The sequence below is a fragment of the Balaenoptera ricei genome, chromosome X (genome assembly GCF_028023285.1).
Source record: "Balaenoptera ricei isolate mBalRic1 chromosome X, mBalRic1.hap2, whole genome shotgun sequence".
Lineage (NCBI taxonomy): Eukaryota > Metazoa > Chordata > Mammalia > Artiodactyla > Balaenopteridae > Balaenoptera > Balaenoptera ricei.
The window spans coordinates 2,006,296-2,023,166 of NC_082660.1; the positions used below are offsets into that span (position 1 = coordinate 2,006,296).

At 44.0% G+C, this 16,871-nt stretch overlaps 1 protein-coding gene across 2 annotated transcripts in view; it reads right to left on the minus strand.

Moving 5' to 3' along the window:
• The window catches only part of ARSL (arylsulfatase L), a 26,376-nt gene extending 12,811 nt beyond the window's left edge, over window positions 1–13,565 (minus strand). Inside the window, exons 1-6 of one of the 2 annotated variants that reach the window (XM_059909855.1) lie at window positions 13,337–13,565; window positions 8,565–8,609; window positions 7,821–7,982; window positions 6,143–6,264; window positions 3,186–3,308; window positions 630–1,053 (exon numbers count right to left, since the gene is read on the minus strand). In XM_059909855.1, coding sequence (XP_059765838.1) covers window positions 630–1,053; window positions 3,186–3,308; window positions 6,143–6,264; window positions 7,821–7,982; window positions 8,565–8,587 — 854 coding nt within the window. In that variant the 5' untranslated portion in view covers window positions 8,588–8,609; window positions 13,337–13,565. The remainder of the gene's footprint in view (window positions 1–629; window positions 1,054–3,185; window positions 3,309–6,142; window positions 6,265–7,820; window positions 7,983–8,564; window positions 8,610–13,336) is intronic. The other variant, XM_059909856.1, reaches the window with a different exon arrangement.
• Window positions 13,566–16,871: the final 3,306 nt, after the last annotated feature.

Genomic DNA, 16,871 nt, shown 5'->3' on the forward strand with positions numbered 1-16,871 from the left:
TAAGCTGGGGTTCCATGGAGTCACCCACTTTACTGGAACCCCTTTGGGGAGCACGAAGTGGTCTCTGTTTGGTGTAGCTTTTCATTGGGTCCCTCCTGGTCTGGCCTGGTAAGTCTCTTTGTCACTGTCACTCACATTTACATCCAGGCTGAAGTTAGCCACAGGACCACTTGGTCCTGATGACAGAGCTTTAAAAATACTTAGAATTTATTGCAAAACCTACAGATGATTCAGTTTCATATGTTCATTAGATACCACCCCTGTGGTAACCAGGGGTGCTCAAAGAATTGGACTGGCTCTTTTTTTTTTTTTTTTTTTTTAGCCATGCCACGTGGCTTGCGGACCAGGGATAGAACCCGTGCCCCCTGCAGTGGGAGCTCAGAGTCCTAACCACTGGACCCCCAGGGAATTCCCTGGTCTGGCTCTAAAATAAGAGGGAACAGCAACAAATTTCAGCTGACTGGTCAGTTGTTTCAATGGATCCAGTTGAATTCCAGGGAACATCATTTATGCCCCATTTTACCAAAAAATGTCTTTCTGAGCTGGGACCATTTCACCACGCCAGTACCCATTACAGAAGAAGCAGATTCCGAATTCATTTTCCTCCTGAAGCCACCTTTGACACTCACCTTTGGACAAAGGATGAGACCTCCTTGAGCATAAGAGCCATCGTCCTTTGAAGGCACATGGGTTGCTCGGTGATGCAGTGGTTTCGCATCAGAAAGCAGTCCGCGTGAACGATCAGGGCACCCACGAAATAGGAGGTCGTGAAGAACAGGAGGGCCACGATGGCTGAGCAGATGACCAGCGTCCAGGAGCCCGCTACCAGGCGGGTGAGTTTCCCAACGGCGAGCGTAAAGGCGGCCAACGCCATGACATGCGAGCAGACGTTGAGTTTACGCTCCAAGCCTGCGCGCTTTTCAGACATTTCCCAGGGCTCACAGTCTCCCATCATGGAAAACGGCATTCCGTAGAAATGGTCAAAGCCATGACTGAGCGGGTGGTGGCAGTAATCATCGGAGGATTCACAGTTGAGACCCAGATGCCATTTTCCTGAAAGGCAAGAAGTGTGCTCACGTGACAACGGTCCGATCATCCCTGGGGGAGTAGGTATGGTGTGCTTGCCAAGTTCTAGGCTCTCTGCTGGGTGGTGGGATGAGGTGGGGATGTAGAGGACGTGGGGGTAGTGTTTGCTGTTGTTTGTACCACAGCCCGGCCAGGTCACTTCAAGGGGATGAGGACCTTGTGGCCGCATCCCTCCCGTCTCTGCCTCAATGGTCTCACTATCTCCTCTTTGTAGTCAGATATGTGTCTGTCTCCCTCTTGAAAGGACCCTTGTCCTTGTATATAAGGAAACCTGGATAATCTAGGATCATCTCCTCATCTCAAGATCCTTCACTTAATCACATCTGCAAAGACCCTTTTTTCCTATGTAAGGTTATATTTGCAGGTTCCAGCATTTAGGACCTGCTATCTTTGGTGACCCTTATTCAGTCGACTCCACCTGACTTTGCGACTGTCTACAGGAGAGCAATAATCAAGGCACACAGTGGTCACACTGCTCTGGAAAACTCCATCTGATGTGACCAGCGGGAGCAAAAGGTTTCCTGACTTTAGAATTCTCCGTCCCTTTGCTAATTCGTTATAATCATAGTCAGGGTGGTGGTGGGTGACAGGTTTTGCAGACCCCACCTGTCGTGTTCAATCAGTGGAAGATGATTAACTTCCGTGCTGTCACTGCTGCAGTGTTGATACGCTCTGTGTACCTTCTCAGCAGCCCAATGGGGTCCGTCACCCAGAAAACCTCATGTGATTTCCCAAGGAATATCCACGAATCTATTGGATTCTATATTCAAAGAGCTAAAGAGTTAGCTTTGCTCTTTCTGATCAACAAAGGAGACTGTTAGCAAAATTTATTACTGTAACACGATAATGATCATGACTCCTTGGGCCCCTTTCAAGAAACTGCCGTCCCTAATTTTAATTCATTCTACACATGACGTAAGTGGTTTGTTGACGTATAGAAAGATAAGCCTGCTCCTTATGGAAGCTGAGAGGAAGGTTCTAAGCTGTGTAGTCACATTTCTAGGCAGGAAATGGGGAAAAACAGCATTATGAAAATTTTTGGTAATCTGGTAAAATTAGAAAAAAAATGCTAATGTTTTGAAAGATCATTAATGGATTTATTTTTGCTTTTATCATGACTTGGTATGATCAGATACCTCAGGAAAGGATTGCTCATAAAACTCTTCATTGTACTGAGTAAAAAGTCAGAACTGACATATAGTTAAAATCTTTGTACACCTGATTATCGTTTAAAATATCTGTGAGTTGCCTGATTCTTATTGTTTGTCACCTAGTTTAGAATTCCATGTGGGTTGCAGTGGGGAGCTTGGAACTGGATTTTGCATTCTGTGGAGAACTTGTTACTGTCACACCTGTGATGCCACCAAAGCTGTCTTGTAGATGATTTGCAGTTGTATTTTTATTTTTAATTTTTACTTTATATTGGAGTACAGTTGATTAACTATGTGGTGTTAGTTTCAGGTGTACAGCAAAGTGACTCCGTTATACATGTACATGTATCTCTTCTTTTTCAAATTCTTCTCCCATTTAGGTTGTTACATAACATTGAGCAGAGTTCCCTGTGCTCTACAGTAGGTCCTTGTTGGTTGTCTATTTTAAATACAGCAGTGTGTATAGGTCAATCCCAACCTCCCAATCTATCCCTCCACCCCAAAACTTCTAATTTTTTAAATCATGGTGCCTCAGAAAATTGTATGAAATGCCAAATATGTCATTAAGCTGATATTTCTTGAGCATCTGCTTTGCACGAAGCAATGTGGGTAGTAACATGATTCCAGCATGCGTGGGCTTTCTGTCCAGTGAGAAATCCCACTGTGTCCAAACTATTTCATTTCCAAACTTCTTACTTGACTATAAACTCCCTATAAAAGTAATGTGCTCCAGGGAGATCAGCTCAGTGCTTTGTGACCACCTAGAGGGGTGGGATAGGGAGGGTGGGAGGGAGACACAAGAGGGAGGACATATGGGGATATATGTATACGTATAGCTGATTCACTTTGTTATACAGCAGAAACTAACACACCCTTGTAAAGCAATTATACTCTAATAAAGATGTTAAAAAAAAAGTAATGTGCTTAATACTTAGAAAATGTCCATACCTATGAGTCCAGTGGCATAGCCTTTATCTTTCAATATTTTTGCAAAAGTTGTTTCATTTGGCGGAAGTCCTCCAGATACGCCCGTCCACTGAAGAACACGATAACCATTACTGGACACCATACCTTTGATCAATCATTTTCAAAGAAATGTTACAATCAGACATTGATTTGTATCCTCATTATTATCACTTTAACTTAGAACATTTGGTGGAAATCTCCATTATTCAAAATTCAGTTGAAAATTTACTTCCAACCTGGGTTGGCCTCATGGGTTTTATTTTTTTCAGCAAAGGAAATGATTCATTAATTGAAAATGTTAGTGAGAAGACTTACGGTCCTGCTATGTGAAGGTTATAAACCGAAAGAGAATTAAATGAAAAGGAAAACAGAATTAAAAATGATTTTATGATTTCACTAAACTCTTGATGGAATCCAGTGCTTCTCAAACTGGTCTGCACATTGGAATCATGGGAGGGGTTTCTAAAATATCCTGACACCTGGTTATCATATCACCACAGAGATTGTGATATTAGTTGGTCTGGGGTGGAATTTGGAATGGTTAAAATGTCCCCCCACAAATGATTCTAATGTGCTGAAACGGTAGGGAACCACGGATATAATTCATCCTGACCCTGATAGATTCAGGACCTCTACCCAATCATTTAAAAATGTAGGTTCAATATTTTTATAAAGCTCTGCAGTGTACAGTTGAGAACCAAAGATTCAGAAGATGCTGTTTGCCTCCTAGACCTTTTTGATGACTGCAGCTCAGTCTGATCAGAGAGGATCCACTTGGTTCAAAGAGCGAATGAAGTTCTCAGTGATCATGCTATGGGAATGTAGAGAATTCTGAGATTTTCCAAAACCTCAAGAATGCGTCTGGTTCAATGAAGGCTAGTGAAAACCAAATAGTTCTTGGTCAGGACAAAGAAAGTTGGGGTGTTTCAGCTTATGTTGTCCAGGATTTATTCTTCCCTGAGCAGGTTCCAGGGAACTATATATAGGAGGGTCTCTGTGGGTCACTTTGATGGGTCAACTTGACCAGGCTATGGTCCCCGGTCATGCAAACACTAGGCCATGGGTCTAGGTGTTGCTGTGAAAGTCTTTTGTAGATTTGGTTAACATCTGCAATCAATCGGCTTCAACTAAAGGAGGTGACCCCCGTGCAGGTGGGTGGCCTCATCCAATCCGTTGGAGGTCTCCAGGACAAAAGCTGAGGTTTCCAGACACAGAAGGGATTCTGCTTCAAGACTGCAACACCAGATCCCGCCTGCGTCTCCAGCCTAATGTCCTGCCCTGAGGATTCTGGACTTGCCAACCACACAGTCACACTAGCCAGTTCTTTAAAATAAATCTCTTTACAGAGTAAGAGACAGAGATGGTAGATCCTAAATAAATAGCTGATAGATTGATAGATCAATGATAGATAGATGATAGATGGATAGATAGATAGGTAGATAGATGATAGATAGATGATAGATAGATGATAGATGGATACATAGATAGACAGATGATAGATGATAGATGGATGGATAGATGATAGATGGATAGATAGATAGATGATAGATAGATGATCGACAGATAGATGATAGATAGATGATAGATAGATACATAGATAGGTAGATAGATAGATAGATAGACAGGTCCTGTTGGTTCTATTTCTCTGGAGAACTCTGACTGATACAGGGTCTGAAGTCTGTCCCTACTCCCAGGAGTCAGCCTCAGGGTCAAAGGGCAGAAGGACATCATACAGACTTTCAAACTTTTAGTCTACTTTCTACCCAAATCCCCAGGGAGATAGAAGATTGGGAGGAAAAAACAGAACAAAGCCAAAACAGACAAACAAAAAACCAAAAAAACCCTCAAAACCCCTCTGAAAAACAAATTAAAAAACCCCCAAACCCCAAAACCAAAAAACCAAAAAACCCCAAACCCCCCAAAAACAAACAAACAAAAACAAAAAAGCCAAAAAAACAAAAACAAAGAAACAAAAGAAAACAAACCAAAAACCCCCCAAAAAACAAAACTGAAACCAAAACCCAAACAAAAAACCAACCAAACAAAAACCCCAGAACTTTATAACAAAAGATCTGCATGACTTTTAATGCAAAAGAGGATGATTTTGGAGCCCCTGTGGTGGAATGGGAGAAATATTCTGTCGACATATTTCCCTCTTTAAAATCATTCCGAGGTCTCAGATCTTTTTCTTGGGGCCACAGAGAGCAAAAGAAATTCCTTTTCCACGGGGCCAGCAGAGATTTGAAAACAATCTTCGAAGACCCCTATCCCTTCTTCTTCAGATTAAACATATTTGGTTACTTAAACTTTTGCACAACCAGAGTCATGATATTGCCTGTTAGGTCCCTTAATATCCCTCGGGGTAGATTATTATGTATGTTATACTAGGGGTTGAAAAGCTATGTCCCCTGGGGCAAATGCTGCCTACCACCTGTTTGCCTAACCCCTGTAGGTGGAGAATGGTTTTGTACGTTTTATTTAATGGTTGGGGAAAAAATAAGTAGTATGTTTCATAACATATGAAACTATATGCGACTTAAATTTCAGTGCTCATAAATAAAGTTTTATCAGAACACAGCCATGCTCATTTATGTATGTAAGGTCTGTAGATGCTTTCAAGCTACAACAGAAGAGTTGTGTAGTTGTATCACAGGCTATGTGGCCCACAAAGATGAAAGTATTTAATATCTTGCCCTTTAGAGAAAATGTTCACCAACGCCTGCCTTATACGGTCATCCACATCCCAGGAGACAATCAAATGCACCAGGTTCTACCGGTGTCACCTCATTATCTATAGCTCTTACTGACTCCAATCTGGTGGTCAAAAATATGGGGGACTTAGAGCATTCTCTTCCCACTGTGCTGGAGAATGCACACATGATTAGTCAAAAAAAGCATGGTCCTGTCCACTGTGTGGTTAGACAGGAGGAAGGACAAACCTGATCGGAGAGGGTATCTGCCTGTTAGGAAAGCAGCTCTGCTTGGTGTGCACACAGAAGCAGCAGCAATGTGCTGCGTGAGCATCAGGCCATCCGCGGCAAGGCCGTCAATGTTCGGAGTCCTACAGACGGAAACATTAACTGCTTTATTCCTCAGCAAACAAACACACAGGCTTTCTCCATAAGCATAGTGACATCCTACTTAATAGAAAACCTGCCGGTCACCAACGAACACATGCACGCGTTCTTAGGAATGACCAAAAGACAACGGCTTTGCAGAGCCGTGGATGGACCTAGAGACTGTAATACAGAGTGAAGTCAGACAGAGAAAAACAAATACCGTATAATATCTTTTCTATGTGGAATCTAGAAAAATGGTACAGATGAACTTCTTTGCAAAGCAGAAATAGAGACACAGACGTTGAGAACGAACGTATGGATACTGGGCGGGGGGAAGGGGGGGTGGGATGAATTGGGAGAATGGGATGGACATAGACACACTACTATATATAAAATAGGTAACTAATGAGAACTACTGTATCGCACAGGGAACTCTACTCAATGTTCTGTGGTGACCTAAATGGGAAGGAAACCTGAAAAAGAGTGGCTGTAGGTATACCTATAACTGATTCACTTTGTTATACAGCAGAAACTAACACAACATTGTAAAGCAACTATAGTCCAATAATAATTAATAATTTTAAAAAAGGCAGTGGAAAAACTTCAAACGTCTTCTGAAACGTCAAAGAAATATCCACTGCATTATTATTTACCAAGTTTCCACAATATACTACTGGTGCTGAGACAGATACGATAGAAGACCCAGAATTGAGACTCCAGAGTGACTTCTCACTTAGGACTCACAGTCTTTTTTTTTTTTTCACTTTTTATTTTATATTAGCGTGGAGTTGATGAGCCATGTTGCGTTAGTTTCAGGGGTACAGCACAGTGACTCAGCTCTCCACAGACATGTATCTATGCTGTTTCTTTTCCCATTTAGGTCATTACAGAGTATTGAGCGGAGCCCCCTGTGGTCTACGGTAGGTCCTTGTTGGTTACGCATTTTAAGCACAGCTGTGTGGACACGCTAATCCTAGCTGGACGATTTGACTGCACGACAACACACCGTCGGTGGTACGTGAGGGTGGGATTCAGATGCAGCTTCAGGGTAGGGCCTGCGCTGGTACTCAAGGACAAGGAGAAAGGGACCAGGCTGATGGGGTGGGTTTATCTTACAATAGGTGAACTAGCAATGGGAGATGTGCATGTCTTATCTCGGGGTGAGGAAGACAGGGACTCACCTGAAGCAGAGATTTTGATCCAGGAGCATTGAAATCATGTGTGAGTGGGTGGATTTGGTTTGATGGATGGAGGTTGGAGAGTGAGGTAAACCTGATATTGGTCTTTGGCTTACAGGCAAGAGCAAGGATTTAAAAACCATTGTCTACCAGAGACTGTGCTGATGGAGATCATACTTAACAGTGAAGCGATTATTCATACACAGGATGCATTTGAGCTGGGGTTAGTGCAGGTGTGGGAAGAAAGCAGGATCAAGGGCGTTCAAAGAAACCGTGTGTGTACAATTCTGTTATAGTTGGAACTGCACAGACCAAGGGTCAGATGCAATATCAGTGGCCTCTGCACCGTGGTGTCAGATGAGCAATTCTCTGGTCCTTGCCTTATGGTGTTGTTGCCATAGCAGCCGACATCTCCGATGCCGAGATCGTCTGCCATCAGAAGAAGGATATTTGGACGGGAACCAGATAGACTGCTGCAAGCTGAGAGCTTCAAATCCAGAAGCACACCGACTGTCAGAGCCAGCCAGCTCCTGAAAAACAAGCTGCCCAACAAGGCTTCGTGCTGCTTTCCATCTTATTTACACTACTTCTGTAAGTGGGAAGTTGGGGTCGCTATTTTAGGGGACTTTGATATTATCATCCCATTTCAGAAGAGTTTGAATACACCTCTTAGGCATTTGATTTTTTTCTCTCTCTCTCTTTCATTTTTTTTTTTAAAGTTAAAAATGACTCATTCTTTTATGGATGCCACCCTGGGCACGCAAATAAACAGCAGGACAATGGGGTTCCAATCCCCAACAGCAGCATGAAATAAAGATGGAAATCTGAATCTGGTGGAATTTGCGTCGTGGGCTTCCCGGAAAACCAGACACCTGCCCCATGCCAAGGCTTGATGCACGGCTGGATTGGGAAGAGCGAGATGGAATTCCTTCCGTAGCTGCCGAGGAGTACCTCCCAGGAAAGGGTGCGTGGAACATGTTTATTAATCGTGAACCCTCAGGAGGGCAGTGATCAATTACTAATCGAGAAAGATCCATTAACTATCAATGCATTCTGAGAAAGCGACATGAAGTAACACAGAGGCAGACATAGAAGATGAACGATTGCCCATAATCCTAACTTACCAAGAGTGTTCCAGGTGTAACATGTCCTCTCTTTCCTTGTATTTCCTGTAAGAAATAAAGAGGTTTATATTCACACAGGCAGCAGAAAATGAACTAATGCAGTAAGTAAAATAGTAAGTCTGTAACGAGAAGGGAAACTTTGATTCTCTCTGAGGCTATCAATAACATCTTAACTACTAAAAACTCATAAAGGAATGAGTGTTCTTCCCTACTGAAAAAGCTTTACAAATGCTGAACGCTGTCTTTAGAATGTAGAACATGGACTTTGTTAGCTCTAGCTTAGGTCAGAGTGTGATTGGTTTGGAGGCATTCTGTCAGAACAGAAAGGTATCTCCCTGTAGGTGAAAGTTCCCGAGGTGTTCCAGATCCAGGCGTGGCTGCCAGAATCCATGTTTGGTCCAGATGGATCTTGAATCCCATACATGGAGCAAGTAAGCAAAGCCACGTTTCCGCTGAAGGTTCTGGAATTCTGGGGCCTCAACAAGGTCGTGGCTCACGGCTCTTCCTTGCACAAGCTCTGGACAAAGTGGATGGTCCACTCCAGTGGAACGTGTTTCAGCTTGAGGAAGCCATGAACACCCTCGAGAGAGGCCCTTGGGTGAAACGGAGCCAGTGTGCAAACGATGTATCTGGCAGCAGAATTTAGGAGGTAGGCTGTGGGCAGAGCTGGAGCGGCTCTGTCCTGGTTGGAATTCTGCTCCAGCCTGACGAGGAAAAACCAGCTGGTTTGGGGTGTCTGCCTTTGTGTTTGAGTCCTGATGTGACTTTAAAAAAAAAAAAAAAAGAAGGTAGGGAATTCCCTGGTGGTCCAGTGGTTTGGACTCCACACTTTCACTGCCGGGGCCGGGGTTCAATCCCTGGTCGGGGAACTAAGATCCTGCAAGCCTCAAGGCGCGGCCAAAAAAAAAAAAAGAATGTAGAACATGTGTTTATCAAGAGCTGACGGTAAATATTTTGGGCTTTTCTGCCCAGATGGTCTTGTCGCTACTACTTCACTCTGCCGTCATAGCATGGAAATGGCCACGGACAATACAGATGACTGGCCCTTGTTGTCCTCCAATTAAACTTGATTTCCAGAAACGGGCAGAGTTTGCCAAACAGACCAGAGATTCCTGATGCCCGATATAGAAGGCAGGAGTATAAAGGAAAATGCAAAATTAAGTGATAAAATATTGGTATGAAATGACTTCCAATTCATATTTTAAAAATTTTTAAATTGTGGTAAACACACATAACAAAATTTCCCATCTTAAGCATTTTTAAGTGTACAGGTCATTGGCATGAAGCACATTCACATCATTATACAGCCATCCCCACCATCTATCTTTAGAACTTGTTCATCTTCCCAAACGGAAACTCTGTCCACATTAAACACTCTCTCCCCATCCCACTCCCCAGCCCCTGGAGACCATCATCCTACTTTCTGTCTCTATGAATCTGATGAATCTAGAGAGCTCATATAAGTGGAATCACACAGTATTTGTCCTTTTGTGTCTGGCTTATTTCACTTAGTGAATGTCCTCAAGGATCACCCATGTTGTAGCCTGTGTCAGAATTCCCTGACATGGCTAAATAATATTCCACTGTGTGGATGGACCACATTCTCTGTTTATCCAATATATTTTAAATGAAAAAAATAAAATTGAAAAAGAGTCAAGAGAGAGTATGTGGTATGCTGCTGTCTGTACAAAACAATAATAGGAAAGGGGAAGAACACGTATATTTGCTTGTCTACAAAGCCATCTGGTGACAACAGCTGCTTTCTGCAGATAACTGGCAATCCTGTCCCTTGATGCATGAGAATCAGACCTTGCGCTAACTTTCTAGCTCTGTTTCCCTGGAAACCCAATAAAGGTAGAATGTCTATGGGTGACTGGGCAACATTATGTGTCGTAAAAATGCTGGTCCCTGGCAGCCTGTTTGTGGCCATGAGGAACCGTGAAGACATGAGGGAAGCCAGCTTGGGGCTCCTGGGGGTCAGTGGCCCTTGACCTGGCATGGCTTTTGCAGTGACCCAGAAGCTCTGCTCATGAGTTGTTTGAAGAGAAGTTGGCTCGCGTGGTGGGTGAGCTTCCGAGCTGGGGACATCCAGCCTTTCGGAGTTTCACCCTCTCCATCTAAGCTGTCCCCTGGGAAGGTGCAGACTAGCTGCTGGCTGGCTGTGTGTGCAGTGGTGTGGACCACCGCATGGAGGGCCTTCTCCAAGGAGAAATGCCCCAGTGTGCTTCCACCCTTCTCCTTCTGAGCTAGCCTGATGTTTCCCGGTTCTTCATGTTCTCTGGACATTAGCCCTTGCCCACAAGACAGCGGTGGTTCCTTCCAAGCTCCCTTGCAACTCAGGTGCTTTCTCACACCTCCCCAGGCTGCGTCCTCCTCAGCGCAAGGACAGGGCAGTGCACCTGTGGTCAGCCGGATGACCATTGCATGCAACTGGGACAGGGCTTGGGCAGCAAGAAACCCCACAGACAGGTTTCTTTGGATGGCTCTCTGTGGTCACTGCCTCTGTAGCGGGGAAGTTTTCAGTTGGGATAAAGCCTGAGGGTTCCCATCACACCTGGTGAGACCTACCGTGGCTGTGCAAGGTCTAGAACCAAGGCACAGGCTGTTTATTTGCCTTATACATTTCGAGGAAGGATTTTAGTGAGGTGTGAGCTACCTGGCACGGTGCCTCTTTTTTGCTTCTGGTAGCTGGTGTACAGGTGGGTGACCTGTTGCACAGTGATTGTGTCTGTTTGCTTTCTGTATCATCCAAAGCCCAGAGTTAGCTTTAGGGTTCGTTCTTGGTGTTGTACATCCCATGCGTGGACAAGGTACAATGCCATGTACCCACCCCCCCCACCCATTAGAGTATCATATAGAGTGGTTTCACTGCCCTAAAAATCTTCTGTGCTTTGCCTATTCACCCCTCTTCCCATCTTAAGCCCTGGCAACCACTGATCCTTTTACCGCCTCCATAATTTTACCTTTTCCATAATGTCATGGAGTTGGACTCATACAATATGTATGTCGTGGATGAAACTACTCCACTCTCTGATGCAAGGAGAGAGCACTGGGGACTTTGCCTACTAGACCTGTTTTAACATGTGGACAGTTCGGATGGCATATCTCAAACTGAGCCGAGGAGGGAAGCTGGAAATGCTTTCTTTTCATACCATCGGCTTTCGCCCTACCCTTTCGTTCGTTCCATTTTGCAATTTTTGGCTACAAATCTTTACCTCTCAGGAGGTCTATATGAACATTTTTATTTATATGTATTTATATATGAAATAATATACATTTATGTATGTATAGATACATGTATTCATAAAATATATAATACACAATAATCATATATAAAAATACGAAAATATATAATATAGTATAAAGTAGATATGATTGTTTTCTTTACAACTATTTTAATCTTTTTTTTTCCCCCCAGAAAAAGCATATTATTGGCTTCTTCTGACTTTTTCTGGAGAATGTGACTGGTTATACTTGTTCTACTGGTGGGTTAGAGTTGAGCGTATATACGCCGCTTGAGCATGGTGGAAATGTCATACGAGGTTTAGTTTTATCAAATCTTTGGTTTACCTCTTAAGTGATAGGCTTTCTATATTTAGCTACACAGAAGGAGCATATTCTTCTGTTCCAATGAACACAGCATCTTATCCCTTAGAACACTGCATGCTTTTCTTCATGTTGGATCCCTGCTACCAGAGAAAACTTTCCATAAGAAAGAGACAAAGAAAGAGCAGAGGGTAGGGTGGTGGTCCGCAGGGGGTGGGAGGGTGGGAGAAATGGGAGGATGTTTAAGGATGGAAACTTGCAACATGTAGGTGAATACATTCTGGAGAGCTAACCCGCCCCACAGCGATTACAGTCAACACTGCTGTAATGTTAAGTGTCAAAGTTGCTAAGAGACTAGATCTCAATTGTTCTCAACACAAAAAAGCAATGGCAACTACGGGAGGTGATAGCAGTGTTAGCTAATGTTATTGTCGCAATCATATTGCAACATAGAAATGTATCAAACTGACCCTTTGTACGCCGCAAACTCTCACAATGTTATCTGCTAATTATATCTCAATAAGCACAAGGAGATCAACTGCATGCTTTGTGACGACCTAGAGGGGTGGGGTAGGGAAGGTGGGAGGGAGATGCAAGAGGGAGGAGGTATGGGGATATATGCATACGTATAGCTGATTCACTGTGTTATACAGCAGCAACTAACACAACAGTGTAAAGCAATTATACTCCGATAAAGATTTGAAAAAAAAAAAAAAGAATACTTACCAAAAAAAAAAAGTCAAATACTTTGACCATTTAAAAAAAAAAATGATACAGAAAAAGAGAAAGAAAGCCCTTCAATGAAGTATTACCCATACTGTAGCCTTTGATGCTCTTCCAGGGGAGAAAGAATTACGACCCCTGGTTCCCCGCTGTCCTCCAGACCCCAGGCAGCATGTCTCATTTCTCCACTACACTTGGGCCCTGTTCCCAAACCCGGTTCAGTTTTTAATCTTAGCGTCGCTTCAACGTCCAGTACACACGCTCCAGAATCTCCTAGCATCTCGTGTAGTTACATTTGCTCTCTTTCTGAACTTACTTCTGCATTCCTTGTAGAGATCACCCAAGGCAAAAATCTGACATGGATATCTTTGCTTTCCATTTTTAAGAAAGTTGCCTCTAAAATACGGCCAGATGCTGGCAGCCGCGTGTACTTAGGGGGGCTGCCAAAGGGTCGCTGGCCGGGCTGGAGCGGCCGCGCTGGCATCTCAAGAAAAGCCGGTTACCTGAAGGGCTGTCTCTGGGCCAGGCCAGCTGCAGGTCAGCGAACGGCTGCTTCTCCGGGGGACCAGTCTTCTGGGTCCTCTTGCCAGGAGACACGATCTCAGCTCTGAGTCAAGGACTTCTCTCCGGTCCACGCATGTGCCGGCTGTTTCACTCTTCAAAGCAACAAGGATCGTACCGAAACCAAGTTAGGTTGTCCAGAAAAGGGGCCGGGAAGTCCCTGGCATCTGCTGTCCGTGCCTTTCGGGTTTCTACAGAAGACCTTCTGTTCTCATTTACAAACTGTAACGCTTGCAGAGGGATCTCTGACAACTCTTGCTGGAAACAGGGAGTCTTTCATTCACAAGTAGGTTGAAACCCGCCTGCTCAGACGGGGCATTTGCTGGCTGTGTCTCAAAGCAGGAAAGCAGTTGCCTTGAAAATCCCTGTGGAACAGTCCTGAAATGTCGTGTTTCTGCCCCCTCTGGCATCCGCCTCCAAAATAAAAAGAAGACAGAAAATAGCTCTGACTAAGCTGTAACTACCTCTAGATGCAAATGATGTGTAATTACCTGATAACATGACTCTGTGTGTAAACTCCTTTTTGGCTGCATGCCAATTTTTTTTCTTTTCTAGTCGCTAATGTAAACATTTTTCTATATGTTCTCAGAACATATGTTTCAGTTGACATCTTATGTAAGAATGATTCTTCTCAAAGGCTTTTTCAATAACAGGAACTTTCTGCCCACTTCTAGGTGCTGAATTGTGTAAAGACACCCATCCGTAAAGCCATTTTGCATTTCCACTCTCTGTGGCCTGAACTTTGACGCATTGTGATGTGAGATTCATGCTTGCCAAATACCTGTCTTGGAGCTACACAGCCGCAAAACTTCTTTATGAATTGATCAGATCAAAAGAATAAAGCGTACTTGCCTTTTACTTAGGAATACCTACCGCTCTGGGTCAGGTCTGCTCAGGAGGGAAGATTGTCAAAATGTTTGCAGTTATTTTTTCTGAAACTTCAACCAAAAGGAGACACATTTCTGGGATCCAAGTCAAAACTCCCAGGTCGCGTGAAATTCGACCCACTCTTCTCTGCTCAATGATGAGACGGAATTCTCTAGGACAGCCCTACCGATGTTTGGGGCCAGGTAATTCTTTCCTGTGTATAGAGGGGGTGTCCTGAGCATTGTGAGGGGTTGAGTAGCATTCCTAATCTCCACCCACCAGATATTACTGGTAGGACTCACCCGATCCCACACTGTGACAACCATAGGCATTGCTGAATGTTGTCTGGGGGCATAGTACTCCCTGGAGAAATACATCTGGCAAGGGACAGAGCCAGAAGGACGAGCTGGACCAGGCAATAGGACTTTGGGATCGGCGGGAAGACTGATTTTGAGTCAAGGTTGAACTCTCCAGTGCTATAACTGGGGACCACTGCCCAGAAGTCAAAACAAACCACACATGGTCTTCACAAAGCTCTACGAGGCCTTGTAACTCGGCCGCCGTGGCTTTGGTGTCCCTCCATCAGACTTTGACTGTGAACGAGAGCTTGGTGTGCGCCCGACCGTGCCCCGGTCCTGCTCAGCTCTACATCACACGGCGGGTGACAGAGGGAGAAGCGGTGGAGGTGCCGGTACGAGAGGATGGAGCAGCTGATCTCCTGCATCCTGATTCTGCTGCGGAGGCTGACGTGGTACCCAGTGGATGCCTGCAGGGTGTGCAAAAGCATCGCCTGGATAAAAGTGCTTTTGGTTCCCGGGGCTGCTGTAGCTAAGTGCCACAAGACGGGGGCTTAAAACAAGAGAAGGCATCCTCTCGCTGTTCTGGAGGTAGATATCACAAATCAAGGTTTCAGCAGAGTTGCTTCCTTCTAAAGGCTCTGAGGAGCAATCTGCTCCATGCATCTCCCCCAGCCTCGGGGGGGCTGCTGGTAATCTTTGGTGTTCCTCGGCTTGAAGACACATCAGACCCATCCCTGCCTTCATCTTCACATGGTGCTCTTCCTGTGTGCATGCATCTGCTTCCAAATTTCCCCTTTTCATGAGGACCCCCATTATGTTGGATTAGGGTCCATTCTAATGACCTCATCTTAACTTGATCGTCTGCAAAGACTCTATTTGCAAATAAAGTCACATTCACAGGTACTGGGGATTAGGACTTCAATGTCTTTTTTTTTTTTTTTTTTAATCTTTCAAGAAAATTTCATTGAAATAAAAGCAAAACATGAAACTACATATTGAAAAGAAACACCATGTACCTGGGAAAATCCACACAAAGTGACTAACTGGAAGATATATTCTTGTAGATCTACTGGACTTTAAAGAAAAAATGGAAAGAAAATCCTTTGGGTACTTGGGCAGTCATGAAGGAAAGAAAGTCAAAATTGTTTCAGATTTTCCAAAAGTAAAACTTTGTTAGAAGACCATGGAGGGTCATTTTCAAGATTCTCAAAGACAGGATATTTGGGCCATAGATTTATTTTTAATTTCTTGGCTATGTATTTATTTTTATTAATTTTTATTGGAGTATAGTTGCTTTACAATGTTGTGTTAGTTAGGACTTCAGCGTCTTTTGGAAGGGGACGCAATTCAAGCCATAACTGTACCATTTTGGTCAAACAAAGACATTCATTTATGAGCTAGTGTGTTGGTTTCCTAGAGCTGCTGTAAGAAAATACCACAAAGTCGGTGACCGAAAACAGCAACAACAAAATTATTGTCTTTCGATTCTGGAGGCCATACGTCTGAAATCAAGGGGTCAGTAGGGTTGGAATCTTCTGGAGGCTCAGAGGAGAATCCTTCCTTGCATATTCCAGCTTCTGGTGGCTCCTGGCAATTCTTGCCTTTTTTTGGCTTGTAGATGCTTCACCCCCATTTTGCTTCCACCTTCAGATAAATGTCTTCCCTTGTGTGTGGTCTGTGTCTCGTCTTCTTGTAAGGACACCAGTTGTGGGATTTAGGGCCCACCCTATTCCAGGATCTCAAGATCCCATAAGGTTGAAATAAGGTTGCATTCACCGGTGCTGGAGGGGAGGACTTCTACATGACTTTTGGCGGGACACAGTTCAATCCAGAGCACGTGGAGAACAAGAGGCGTCATGTGGTCACCTCCACCACTCATGGCATCCCTGTCATAAGAGGTGGGTCCCTACAAAGACAGCAATGCCCCGATCGAATGGCAGATGTAGGCGTGGTGGTCACAGAGAAACCTGACAGACGAAGGGGTCTTGTGGTTCTTTTTTTAAAAAAAAATTTATTGAAGTAGAGTTGTGTTACAAGTTTGTGTTAGTTTCCTGCTGTACAGCAAAGTGAATCAGCTCTACGTATCCATCTATCCCCTCTTTTTTGGATTTCCTTCCCATTTAGGTCACCCCAGAGCACTGAGTAGAGTTCCCTGTGCTATACAGTAGGTTCTCATTAGTTATCTATTTTATACATAATAGTGTGTCTATACGTCATTCCCAATCTCCCAGTGCATCCCACCTCCTCTTCCCTCCTTGGTAGCCATAAGTTTGTTCTGTACATCTGTGTCTCTATTTCTGCTTTGCAAATA